The sequence below is a fragment of the Mesitornis unicolor genome, unplaced genomic scaffold, assembly GCF_000695765.1.
Source record: "Mesitornis unicolor isolate BGI_N332 unplaced genomic scaffold, ASM69576v1 scaffold47631, whole genome shotgun sequence".
Lineage (NCBI taxonomy): Eukaryota > Metazoa > Chordata > Aves > Mesitornithiformes > Mesitornithidae > Mesitornis > Mesitornis unicolor.
In genome coordinates, this window is record NW_010165352.1 from 17,974 (window position 1) to 31,628 (window position 13,655).

Below are 13,655 nucleotides of genomic sequence, written 5' to 3' on the forward strand. Positions count from 1 at the left end.
ATATGACCAAAGTGAAATTAAGCTCCTGTTGTGGAACAAGCTCGAGTCAGTCTGTCAATACTTGTACCGCTACAGCCTACACACAATTATCAGAGCTTTTTAGACTCTTTATAGGAGAATTATTCCCAAAGCCAAGCTACAAGTGACAACGCAGTAGCACAACACGTGGCTGAAAATGCTTTCCTGACACCAGAATTCCCCAGATTTTTCAGTTGGCATTTGGCAGTTGCTCAGTACTTGGATTTTAAAAGACCTAAAATCTTAAAATTTGGCTCACCAAACAGTTATTTCAATTGAAGTACAATACCTCAACCTGATGCTACTAAAAAACAGTTTCATCATTCTAGAAATTCAAGGGGAGTTTCCAAAAGTTTCTTCTAAAAAAAATAAAAAAATAAAAAGCATTCAAGACAACTTTAAGAAAACATTTGAATGGCATTATAAATACAGAACTTCTTCAAAACCTACTTTTTTGTTATTAGCCGACAACTAAACACTGCCAGACCACGTCTAATAACAGCAGGTGTGACAGACAGGAGTCCCATTTGCAAACACTCCTAGTTGACACCTATTGCCATTACGAGGATGAGATCTTTACAAAGAAGCAACGTTCAATATCCATGTGCTAAGATTAAAATCCTTTTGACCTCCCAAGAGGCATAAGAACAACAGTCCAGGCCAGTACATTTAAGATAAGGCAAGATGATACATCACAACTGCAGCACCATGAACTTCAGAACTTCCGAAATAATTTCAGAGCATCCGATCCTCAGCTTCCAGCACAAGGAACCTAAAAGCACCACTGTGTAACAAGGGCAGAAGACAAACCAAAATAATCAGTAGTTAGAGCATAAAGAAACAACCAGATGTAGAAATCTTAGACACCACACATGACTATGCTGTCTAACAAACACCAGTTGCAGCTATTGACCCGCTGTTTGAAACTTCTGAGTGAACAGAAGAAAAAAGAAATTGTAGCTTTGATACCCACTGGAAAAAGGTAAGTCACCTTGTCATTTGGCTAAGGCTACCAACATTCACAGACTGTTGTTAGAGTCTTCCTCTTACTCCTTTGCTTTCATATATATACCATAATCTTGTGAGATTACTTCACATGTTAGTCCTAAACACCAAATCTTTATCTAGGCATGAAAACGCCGTGAGGTGCTTTGAATACTTTCAAACAGACTGGTTGTCTGAGCAGACTTTACAAAACAGTTTAGTTTGGCTTCTCCTCTGGGAAAAAGTAAGCTATCTCTACCCATCATTGCAGAATAAACACACACATAAACCAAGACAAATAGTTCATAATTGAAAAGCACTGAATATTTGAAGATAATTGCAACAATTTGACAGTCTTATCAGATCTGCAGTAAAATCTGTCTTGCCCTAAATTAGCTTTAAAACAGACATTGAACTAGTGTGAAGCTAATAGTTACAACTACAAATCACAGAATCACAGAATCGCTCAGTTGGAAAAGACCTCCAAGATCATCACGTCCAACCGTTCCTGTCTACCCACTAAACCATATCCCTAAGTACCTCGTCTACTCGCTTTTTAAATACATCCAGGGATGGGGACTCCACCACCTCCCTGGGCAGCCTGTGCCAGCTTCTGATGACCCTCTCAGTAAAGAACTTCCTCCTTATCTCTAACCTGAACCTCCCTTGGCACAGCTTGGTGCCGTTTCCCCTTGTTCTATCCCCCATCACCTGGGAGAAGAGCCCAGCACCCACCTCTCCACAACCTCCCTTGAGGCAGTTGTAGGTGGTGATGAGGTCTCCCCTCAGCCTTCTCTTCTCCAGGCTAAACAAGCCCAGTTCCCTCAGCCGCTCCTCATCAGGCTTGTTCTCCAGAGCCCTCCCCATCCTTGTGGCTCTTCTCTGAACACGCTCCAGAGTCTCAACATCCTTCTTATAGTGAAGTCTTATAGCCCCATCTTTATTCTACATAAAAACTACACATTAACAAAGGCTAAAACCTTAACACTCTGAAAGAGACATGCAAATTCTGCATTAATGTCAAAGCAAAGAATGGCATTGCTATGGCCAGGATTCCATCCTGAGCTCAAAAAAGCCATCCTAATTAAAACAAGAAGTCAGTAACAGAGTATCAGCTACAATTAGCTCATCTCTCAGTTTCTTTCACAACACAAGCAGCTGCTCATTTTCCAGATGTTAAAATGCCACAAAAAGTTAAAAACAATGGAAGAGAAGCTTCTAGATGATGAAGCTTACATAGCTCTCTTAAGGAGCAAAAAAAATAAATCCTGCTTGTGCATTGTCTGCCTCTTCCCCAAAAGAAAAATAATTGTCATTGTAAGAAACTCTTCTCTTTCATTTGTATTTTCACTAGAAGTTGCCGCATTTTCTTAGAACATTCTACAGATAATGCACAGATGTCATTTGGTGACTAACTTGATTTGTCATTAATTTTTGAATTAACCCTTCTTACACTGCTTACCATTAGGACAAGAGAGAAACGAGTGCATCCAGAAATTTGCTCCGGTCTTCTGTTTTCAATTCAATTACTAAAATATGTAAATATGCAAAAAGATGCAAATAACTGAAAGATACACTAGATAGCACACTTGAAGAATATTAATTCCATACTTATTTACATTCTTAATCAACTTTAAGGAGGAAAAAGAGAAACTATTTACTTGGACAAAATGCAAAGCACATTGTTTATTTTGCTCTTAGATTTTAGCAAACACTGATTTCTAGGTTGTCACTACGTGATATAGCTGCCACTTTTTAAAGCCAGGAATGTTTCTCTGTATGTTCAACATGCACACATAAGTATTATTAAAAACTGCCTCTTTTGTAAGCACATACCAAGATGCAACAAGATTTGCCTATCTCATTTTTCAGACAGACAATAACACATCTCATAACGTCAATACCATACTTGGTTTGGCTGTTAAATATAAAAGCCCTCAGTGATAACCTCATAGATTTTTAACTGAAGTGCACATAGGAAAGTCATTAGGCCCTGAAAAATATAGATCATCTCAAAAAGATATGCAAGCCTCTGCTTATAATTTCTGCACAAGATAGCACTTAGAAAAAGATTGACAAATAACAGTTTGTATTTGTATTAGACTCAGTAGTGTATCTCACGCACACCCTCGATGTTTGTGTCTCAGACATACACAAATGAGCATATTGTCTGCAGTCATTTATGGAGGCTGTGTAAACACTGACCTCTAAAGGACTATGTGGTGAATGAAGTAAGTGATAGCATTACTCACTTGACATGTCAAAATGGTTGTGTAAAGTCCTAGAATTGGTACTGTCTGCAGCTTTCTCAAACGCTCTTACAAAAAAGCTAGAAGATGAAAAGAAATACAGATGAGCATTACAGAAAAGGATACACATACTAAGGTACAAGTACGGTACTTTTTCCTTGCTGAGAGTATTCCAGATGCTTTTCACGTGCCATGTATTCAACATACATCTCACTTATTCAAGTGCAAAAATCTTAACTATTTCTTTATCTCAAAAGAGGGAAATAATTCACTATATTGACTTCATTTCTTAAAGCCTGCAGTGTTATGAGGGAGCAAAAAAAAAAACTTGCAAGGAAGCTGGAGAACATTTCTATTGTTTCTCAAAGTTGCAAAAAGTGTGTTTTTAGGAAGGGTACAATTCAGGTCAACATATTCAGTGTTAAATAGATACAGGAAAGATACGTATTTGCTTCAGAGACAGGAAAAGTCTATAGATAACCTTTATTAAGAACTTTTAAACAATATACTTACTTCTTTTTGTCAGAGCTTTCTGTCTCCGGAGGAATCCCCACCATGATCACAGTTCCCTGTTCAACATCCATTGGTGCAGCCATTATCAGTGGCAGCAATTTACAGCGCTTGTTTTTTGTCTGCAAGTCAGAAAGCCTCTTTGTTAGACAAAACTCAGGAAACAATTTAGTTCCAGCTCTCCATGTGAGCTAGTATTGAAAATACTCATCTAAGGATACGGCTATAATGCAGTTCAACAGAGGGTGGTCTCTTTACATCATCTCTCAATCCCCTTCTTTCTCACAGTAAAAGTCAATTTAAGGACCTATAAAAAGTTCAATTCTTCTCTGATTGTGCATTCAGTTGTAACATAGAAGTGATATAGACAGACAAGATACGATTTACAGTAAAAGAAAAAGCTTTAAAAACCCAACCAACCAAGAAAAAAATGGTCAAACTAAAAACTCTGCAAGTGTGGGTATCTAAAAACTTGGACTGGGCTTATTTTTTTTGCAATAATCATTTTACATTGACACAGTCTTTGCTAGAAATTATTTTCCCCTGTCATATTGTTTTACAGCAGTAAGCTGAACCTTTAACAAATTCTGTCGGTTAACTAAATCCAAAAGTAATTATGGAGATTTTAACATTTTAAGACATCAAAGTAAATGAAATAGAAGTTTGTTTAAAGCGCTCAGTTCTTAAGGTAAACGTTTCACAGGGAGTTTTAAAAATGCTGCCCTGCTCCTAGTGGGAGACTAGTTATTCACTGTGTCTGACTTCTCAAAATGAAGACAGATGCCATCTGACAAGGATGGACCACCATAAATTTAATTTACAAACTAGGAAATACTCACCATGAAGAGGTTTCTCAATCTTAAAACCCCATTTTTATCCAAATTGTGTAACCAATAGCTCAAAAAACAAATGCAATTTAATTTCAGTTACATTAATTGTAAAGATCTGAGGATTTTATTTAAACACAGAAATCTTTAGATAACAATTACCAGTCCTGCAATATTGCTTTTGTGATATTTTAAAAATATCAAAACTTACAATGTAAAATCTTTGTGTAATTTTGTATCTTAGTAATGAAAACTCTAATGCTACAAACACTTCCAAGCTGGAATCTTTCCTAGAGCAGCATTCACAGCTGTGCTAAAATTATCCAACCAATTAGCAGAGAAACATTATTAAGATATTCGTGTAACGTTTTTAAGAATCAACTGCAAGTATCCAACAGAACAATAATTACTACACAGGTTAGTTAGTCAAAAGCTTTTGATTTACTTACAGAGCAAACAAATGATTTCAGTAAGTATTTACTAAGCAGGCACAGAGACACTGGTTTGGAAAACAGTTTCACATCTGGTGTGCCCTAGGAAAAGAATAATTATTTCAATTACAATCCAAGATGATTTTTCCACTTTTTTAATTTTAGTATCTCCTGAGAAGTCAAAGTTTTGTGGCTCAAAGAACACTAACAAGAACCATTACAATTCAGGAATTTAATCTCACCCACTTGACTTTGAAATTAAGGGGACTTTGAGGGGACTGATTCTGCCTTTGGGAAGTTTGGAGTAGATGCCAATATTGACCCATCAGAGGACAGCCCAGTACAGATCAATAGCTTCCTTCTGATGAAGTCATTCTTACTGAGTCAAGCAGTTAGGAAAACAGTGCTGTTCAACTATGAGGCAGCTAAATATGCCAGTCAAATAAGACACCCAAAAACTAGAATTCTGACCTCCATGAGAGAGCAGTAGAGAAAAGGCCCCTGAGAAATTACAAGATTAGTGCAAATACAGCTGGCTACTGTCTGCTGAATTGCACGTAGCTGCTTTTTGGCAAGATCCAGACCTTGGTGCAGTTTGTCCAGGTTACCCCTGCAAAAGAAAGAAAAAAATAAAGGTTTTCACATGAAAGTCAGACTTCCCTAAACACTCTTCACAGGGGTATTTTGATTTTTCTTCACCAACTTATGAAGCGTCAGGGCATCTTTTAGATACATAGAACGTGTTCCGTAAATAAAATTGTAAAAGAACAAAAAGACATCTTTTCAGTACCTGGAAAGACTGTCCAAAGCTTTAATGAAATTCGTTGTTTCAGGCCCCTCTTTCTCTATATTCTCCATGAGAGAAGCTGTTGCATAAACTATATCACTTGCTGAGAACTTGTTCTTAAAGCCAAAGTGAATGCTGAAGGTCTGAACTCTTAAATCCTTCATTCTGCAAATGAGAAAACCAGTAAAGATTATTAATTATCAACCTTATTATTGACATTGACCAGCCATCTCCTCAGTATGTTAATGTAAGAACACGAAGACAAATCATACCCTAACATTTGCAACCAGCCTAATATTACTTTGTCCATCTAAAAAACCGTATTTTTAAAACAAGATCTTAAATCCTCACACAAAAATATTTGAACTTAAAAGTATTTTCAGATAAAGCATTTTGTATATAAAACAATTTACCCAAACTTGTTTGCAGATTCTTCAATCATTTCCCGAAGATTTTCTTTCAAAGATATGTCCATAGAATTGAACTTCTGTTTCACTTGCTTCAAAGGCAAGCTAGAAACAGAAGGAAAAACATACGTTGATAGGTATGCCAGAAGAAAAATATTTTGCCTTACTTTCATAAGACTTTCTCATTATTAGATAAATTAGGAAGTTAAGTGTGACTAAGCTTGTTTACATTCTTTGTTCATCAGTCATTGAAGAGCAGGTGTGAGAAAGCATAGGTTACTTATTAATCTACTATTCCATAAAGGCACATAGCTGAAGTATTCCTTGTACAGCAAAACACAAATTGCATAACTCAGAGAGACTCTGCAACCTACTTAGAGGCTCACAGTCATATTTAAAAACTAACAAGTTGAGGACTCACAATCTATATTCTCAATATTTTTCCATAATGCATCCAAAAAATGATCCTTTGATCAAGATCCAGAGTTTTACAACTCACCCCATGTCAGCCAAAAACTCCTGGAGCTTCTTCTGCCCTTGAACAGACCAAAGCTTAAGGCTAGAAGAGGTATATGATGTGTTACAGAGACTTTCATATAAAGACCAGTGCTGATAAAGCGCCAGGCGCAGACTGAACAGGAATTATGGAAAATAATCATAAACACATATGTAATTATAAGTTACAAATATTAACAAAACTCCATAACCAGTAGATAAGTCTTCATTTGCCCTTACATATTGCACCTCTGTACACCATAAGGTAGAGTTATGTGCTGCAGGTGCACGTAACACAAGACAAGCAACATTGACTAATTCTGAAAGGGTAAGCTGAAATGAAGCTACACAAGATACTGAAAGAGGCATTCATGTTCAACAAGCCGTTCAAATTTCCATTTAATTCCATTCTCAGCAGCAGAGATGCTTGGGATTTTTTTTCCCTAGATATAAACTTAATTGGGGTTAACCAAGTGGGTGAAGTTTGTTTTTCCCAGATGTTACGCAAGGATACTCGTATTCAAACGCTATTCGCATGCAGTCAATGGACAGAGAATTTTCTTCATCCTCGTTGCGGTGATTATGGCGAGACACGTGACGCTGCAGGATTCCAATGTCAGTCACGTACTTCATTCTTAAACAAAACACAAATTTGTTACTTCACTTTCTTCCCGTGTATTTTTGTTCTCGATTACAAAAACACTGCCTAAAGTTTACGCATTGGCCAGTCAGCAGCATGAAAATTGCAGATACATCTTAAAAAAAAGCCAAATTGTTCAGTAATGTTCTTTTAATATTCAGCCATACACCCAGGCAGTTAAAGCCAAAATAAAACCAATGCAGAGAGACAAACAGACTGACCAATGACATTAGTTACTTATTACATTTATCTCCTTAAAGACATCAGTGTATCAGTAACAATAGAAACCAGAATTAAGGTCTACACACATACTACTAGAATTCTGATAGCATCTAGAAGGAAATACAAAGTAGGGAGAAAAAGAAAAAAGGAGACATTCTGAAACTTGTTAATTAAAGGAAATAGGAGGATACAAAACATACAAACCTTTTTCCTTTACTAAAACTGTATCAAGGTCATATTTACATAAACCACTATTAAACACCATTTATTCCTGGCTCAGAAATGATTGTTTTATAATTTTGTGAAAAATAAACTTAAAAGTGCCTTTTATATAATTTAGAATTTCAAAATGTAGAGTAAAAGGAAGATGCAGTTCTTTCTGATGTATATTCCTGGTTTTGGAAGGCATCATCTCACATTCAATCATCAAAATATTTAATATCACAGTTTGTTATTTATCTTACATTAATTCCCATATGCCTCCTTATCTCTAGTAAATGCTATTACTCTCAAAAAATTAAAAAGATAAATTTTTTTAAAGTACTAAATATAAATTTAAAAAATCCTTCTTACTGAGTGATTTTATCTTGGATCCATTGATCTGTTAGGCCAACAATAGCCCACCTAAAATTGGGGGAAAAGAAGAAAAGGAAAAAAAAATAAAACCAAAAATATTCTAGTACAGTACATTATATTTAACCCTCTAGGTATGTAACAGAACAAGTCAGAAACACTGTTCACCAACTGTACATAGAGGTTAATGGCAAAGCTATAGACTGTTTTCTCTTTAGCAGACACACACACATAGTACTTTCTTTTTCCATGTAAAATCTGCTCGTTGCTTGTAACTGATTTAGTCGGATGTGTCCTCCAATTCAAGACATACATTGACTTGGGAAATAAACTGCACCCTCACACTGAAATCAAACAGTTTCGGGAAATCTTGCCTCTTTTTACTAGCAGATCAAGCTTCTAGCCTCTCTGAAAAATGAGAATGGAAACATACCACAGCATGTCATTCAAGTCTTTAGACATTATCCATGCCAGATCAAACATCACCATCGCAGACTATGAGAGAAAAGCAAAAAGAGGATAAATGAACTCATTTTGTTAAACAAATAAAACACAGTTAAATTTGCCGGGTATCAGCATGTTACTAAAGCTCTTGCAATCACACTTAAGTTCAACAATCTGCCAGTGTCTTACTTGCTAAGACACCAAGTAGAAAGAAAAATACTTCATAGAGCTCTGCAAACATGCATTATATGTAAAGCAGCACTTAACAAAACAAAAATAATCAAAAATGCCAAATGACAGAAGGGACAGTTTGGCATCCTAAGTGTTACGTTTGAAATAACCTGACACTTTGACAACTCTGACAGAAAAATAAGCTCCCTACATCTTAACAATATGACAATATGTTAACAATATGTCACATCTTAACAATATGACATAACAATAACAAGATATAACCATAGAATTATAATCTATACTAGTAATTGAAAATTATAATGATGTGTTAGATAATTATAACATGGGATATTATCCAATTACCTTTACATCGGCACCTTTTGTTTTTATGGCACGCAAGTTTATACTTACCGAGGTCCCATGGTACTCGTATTGCTCATAATCAAAAAGAATTTCTCGTCTAAAAAGGGAAAAAAAAAAGCCCAAGACATCTGACTAAGTTGTAAACTGGTCATTGGATCCAATTCAAAATGTAAGCCTGGAATTGTGAACTAATATTTATGTTTCATTTTAGCACACACACAAAATTAGGCTATATGTTTTTTTCCTTGCAAGGTAACTAGATTTTAGGAGAAATGTGGAAACCACACTGAAATGTACTCATACAGTAAAAAAGGAAAAATCTATCAAATAATTGATTCCTTAGATCTCATTTCTTATCTGATTTGTTCCTGCTCATTCCTACTGACAATAATGGGATTGTAAAGAAAGAGCACAGAAGCACAAATTAGACAGTATCACAATATTACAGCTACTTAGAAGTGAATCACTGCATCTATTGCTACTCAAATTTATAAATTACCGTTTACAACCACCCTCCATTTAAGTGGTTTATTTTTATATAGTATATAGCCTTTTTTGAATAAAATTAGAACTAAAGCACCTAGCGGAATAGTACATTTTTGTATTGTCAACAAGATTTTAATCAAAGAATTAGAGATAGAAGAAGAGATATATGCAACATAAAAAAACCAGTTAAACACACCTGCGTGCCTCCCACTCTCGCCTTTGTCGCCTTCTCATTGTTCTCTCTATTACATCCTGTAAATAAATTTGGATGTTAAAAAGCTAGAAAAAAACTCTAGTAGATTAGCACCTATCCAGATACTTCCATGACTAAGTTTTCATTACAAAATACTTAAAAGAAGAATTATTCCCATGAACAACACCTAACGGGAAAAGTATTATTATGAAATGTTTCTCAAGGCACACACGTTTATAAAGTCATGCGATTTTTCTGTGCTAGTATTTACTTAGTCCAACTTCACAAATAAGAGGCCCAGTACACAGCATTTTCAACACTACCAACATTGCGCTCTACCATTTTATATCATAAAAATGATACTGATCAAAAATAAAAATCATTAATGAAGATTAGGAAAAAAGGCACTGCATATTTAAACTCCATAAATATCATCAGTAGCTTGAGGATTCAAAGAAATCAAAAAGATATTTGTGAAATATTTAACAGATTAAAAAATAGCTTTTGTGTACACTATTTCTAGATTTTCCTTTCAATTTCTGATACTAGCATTTTCTGAGCAGTACCATTCATAGGTTAGTAGAAAAAAAATGCACAGTATTAGCAGAGAAATAACATGAACTATACATTAAACTTGAGAATGTCTTAACATTCAATTGTCTCTTGATATTGATAATCTTATGCCTTTGGTTCCCTGTATGGTGCAAATAGAAAATATGCTAGAAATAGCACATGACAATTTTCTTTTTTGTCTCTTCATTCACCATAACATACTTTTGTCAGTTTACTGCTACAAGGACATGCAAAATGTATTGCTGAATTATTTGTGAGTGCAAATCTTCTCAAACAATTATTAAAAAAATATAAGTTTATATCCAAGTAAGCTCCTTTGCTAGACCGAACAGCCCAGAGCACAAAATTAGAGACAGATTGGTTCACTAGTGACACAAAGGCAGCATTATGCAATAGTCGAGTTCAAAACATGTTTTGATAAGGAGAAAATATTTCTGTGCAGTTCAGATAAATAAACATTTTGTGTATGTGAAACTCTACTGGTCAAAATGGATTATCTATAAATCCTACACTTGAATTTGTGATCTAATGGAACATGATTTTTAAGCTCAAATGTAATTATTGTGATGATGTAAAGTATATGTAATAACTCTCTCTTTTCACAACAAAGTAGCATAAACACACCTCTTCAAAACGTCTACGTTTCTCTGAAGGTTCTGACCCATCACTTTCATTCTCTGAGTCCTCTTCTTCATCCTCATCATCTCTGAAGATATCATCATAAGCAGGAACATCGAGATCATCATCTTGTTTAACTAACAGCTTAATCTAGCAAGAAAAAAAATACTTAAATAAAGTACCTTATTTAGTGAATAAAACACATTTCAAATTACAAATCTGAATATTTCCAACAACAAAAGAAACTAAAAATTCATTTTGGCTGTGATCAGTTCCTGGCATAACAAAAATACTGCTTCTAAACACAAAGATCATAATTATTTGCACACAATAAGAGTAAATAGATTCCTTTGTTGCAGCGTGACTGAAAGAATTAGTATTTTTTATGCTTGTTAAAAGCGCAATTTATTTGACAACGTGCCTAATACTCTAATTCTAGGTATTGCTAAACTCGGAGATGTTCTGGAGGTTGTTTACCCTTCGATTTGTAGCAGTTTAATTTATAGCAACAGGATTAACAAGTGCTTACTACTGACAACTGTCACACTGCTAACGGTATATATTTTATTACTGAAAACATTTTTTTTCTGTTTATGTGTATTACTACTGCAATACCCATTAGTACTGCTTCCTGATCTACTAGCTAACATTGTAAGTAGTTTTGCAAAACACAGAAAAGCACTGCATCACCCACCACCACTGTGTGAATATTTTTATTATGCATCTTTAAGAAAAGCTCAGTTTACCTGCGTGTCATTGTAAACATTCACTACATTGATGGGTCTGTGGCTGTCACATACGAAAAAAAAAGTGTCTTCCTCAGGCTGCAAGATCTCCAGAAGGTCAACATTGGCACCACAATTAATAAGAACAAAATATTTGAACTGCAAATGAAAACAAACAAACAAAAGAGTGCTTTTTACTTCAATTAGAAGGAAACGTGGACGATCAAAAACCCCTTTACAAAATGTCCAAAGCCTTGATTTGAATTTATTCAAACCTAATTTGAATCTATCAAAACTATAGGAATTCAGTTTGAGCTGATGTAAAAAACTTGACAAGTTTGTCATTGGCATGTTAAAATTAACCACTGTTTGAGGTAACCGATAACAATAATAATTAGTTTAAGAGCTGACATTTTAAGGTGGGAAAAAGGCAGAAGTGAGTATCTATATAAGATGAGCTGCAACTTTAAAAAATTCTGGTATTTTTTTTACCTGATCTTTATGCTCGAGAAAGGCAGTTTCAAGTTCTTGCCACCCAGATACTGGGACAAGTGTATATTGCACATGATCACATTGAAACAAAGCCTGAAATGAGGCAAACGGCAGTTAGTGAAGGTGAGGGGTGAAAGGGAGGAAAACAATCTCTTCTACAATGCTATACTATGCTAGAATTATATTTCATACAAATCTTTATCTTGAAGAAATCCCAAATGCCAAATCTACGTGAACTTTGAGACTATGACTTAATAGTTTTCAGTATCATAACTCATGGAAATATAATTTACAAAAGCAGATTAAACCTCCATCCCTTCCCCAGTTCAACTCTATTAAAAGAATCCCAGGGCATTTTTTCTCTTGCTGTTAGCCTACAGTGACAATGAACAAAGACTTACTTGGAGTATTTTACAAGCACATAATGCGTCAACATCTGAAGCAACAAGAAGAAGAACACGCTGCAAATAACAGAATAGTATTAATATATTAACATAGGTGCCAAATCTGACGTGTTGGTACATGAAATGCAGAGATCATTGTGAGACCAAAAGGTAAGAAATTTAGTTTGAGATCATTACAAGCATAAACCAGGTTTGATTCTGAATGGACCCTACAACCAAAATTAATTGAGGTGAATCCTTGTAAATACGAACAATAAACAACTCCACATACCCAAAATATGCCAGCTGCATTGAGGAAACAATTATTCAGACTCCTATGAGCAGCACATAGTTTTGAAGGTTCAAAGCTAGGCAGCCCTACAACTATTTTTATGCCTAGAAAGGCCTAAGTTTTCAGCATGGGATCTGGAACAGCTCTGATTAAAGAAAATCTGTAGCAAAAATAGGAGCAAGGCAACTCCTGAAATAAATTGTTTTGCCTAAATCAAGGTTATCTGGTGTTTTTTCCGTTTGGTGGGGGTTTTTTTGTTTTTAGGTTTTGTCACAGTTGAAGAAGTTCAGGAAAATGCTTTCCTTTACACAAACCATAATATAGAGTCACAGGTGGAAATACTAGAAGACTGTCCAACAAAAGCTTTACCACTTCAGTGTACAGATCCACTCTGAAGAAAGTAAACATGAAAAAAGTTGCATAAAAAATGAAAGCAGCCAACTAGCCTTGCTATAAAAAAGGCTGCAAGAGAAACCTCAAGACAGAATACAAGATTTAGTGTCTGGGTAAAGAACATCAGAAAGGTTAAAAATACATGCAGAAAAAATAGATCTATAGATGTTTTGGTTAAACAAAGATCCACAAGAACACCGAAAGCACTCGCGGGAGACGTGAGCTGTAAGCAAAAGCCTCTGGCGAGACCTCGTCACACTGGCAGCAGCTCTGGGTCGGGTTTCCTGCTCTGTAGGCAGGCTCGGGAGGGATATTTTTACAGTCTGGGCTGACTGCCGGCCCCACCGCCCTCAGCGCGGTCCGGGCCGTTACAACC

The 13,655-nt window shown here is 35.5% G+C and overlaps 1 protein-coding gene across 1 annotated transcript in view; it reads right to left on the reverse strand.

Annotated features, from left to right (window-relative positions):
* Nucleotides 1–658: 658 nt before the first annotated feature.
* The window catches only part of CDC45 (cell division cycle 45), a 13,265-nt gene continuing 268 nt past the window's right edge, over nt 659–13,655 (reverse strand). The window contains exons 2-19 of the mRNA XM_010194597.1: nt 12,613–12,677; nt 12,212–12,304; nt 11,741–11,878; nt 11,001–11,144; nt 9,807–9,862; nt 9,173–9,221; nt 8,577–8,638; nt 8,144–8,194; nt 7,223–7,342; nt 6,713–6,844; nt 6,220–6,318; nt 5,810–5,971; nt 5,491–5,629; nt 5,038–5,121; nt 3,765–3,883; nt 3,255–3,331; nt 2,465–2,531; nt 659–802 (exon numbers count right to left, since the gene is read on the reverse strand). Coding sequence (XP_010192899.1) covers nt 2,467–2,531; nt 3,255–3,331; nt 3,765–3,883; nt 5,038–5,121; nt 5,491–5,629; nt 5,810–5,971; nt 6,220–6,318; nt 6,713–6,844; nt 7,223–7,342; nt 8,144–8,194; nt 8,577–8,638; nt 9,173–9,221; nt 9,807–9,862; nt 11,001–11,144; nt 11,741–11,878; nt 12,212–12,304; nt 12,613–12,677 — 1,655 coding nt within the window. The 3' untranslated portion in view covers nt 659–802; nt 2,465–2,466. The remainder of the gene's footprint in view (nt 803–2,464; nt 2,532–3,254; nt 3,332–3,764; nt 3,884–5,037; nt 5,122–5,490; nt 5,630–5,809; nt 5,972–6,219; nt 6,319–6,712; nt 6,845–7,222; nt 7,343–8,143; nt 8,195–8,576; nt 8,639–9,172; nt 9,222–9,806; nt 9,863–11,000; nt 11,145–11,740; nt 11,879–12,211; nt 12,305–12,612; nt 12,678–13,655) is intronic.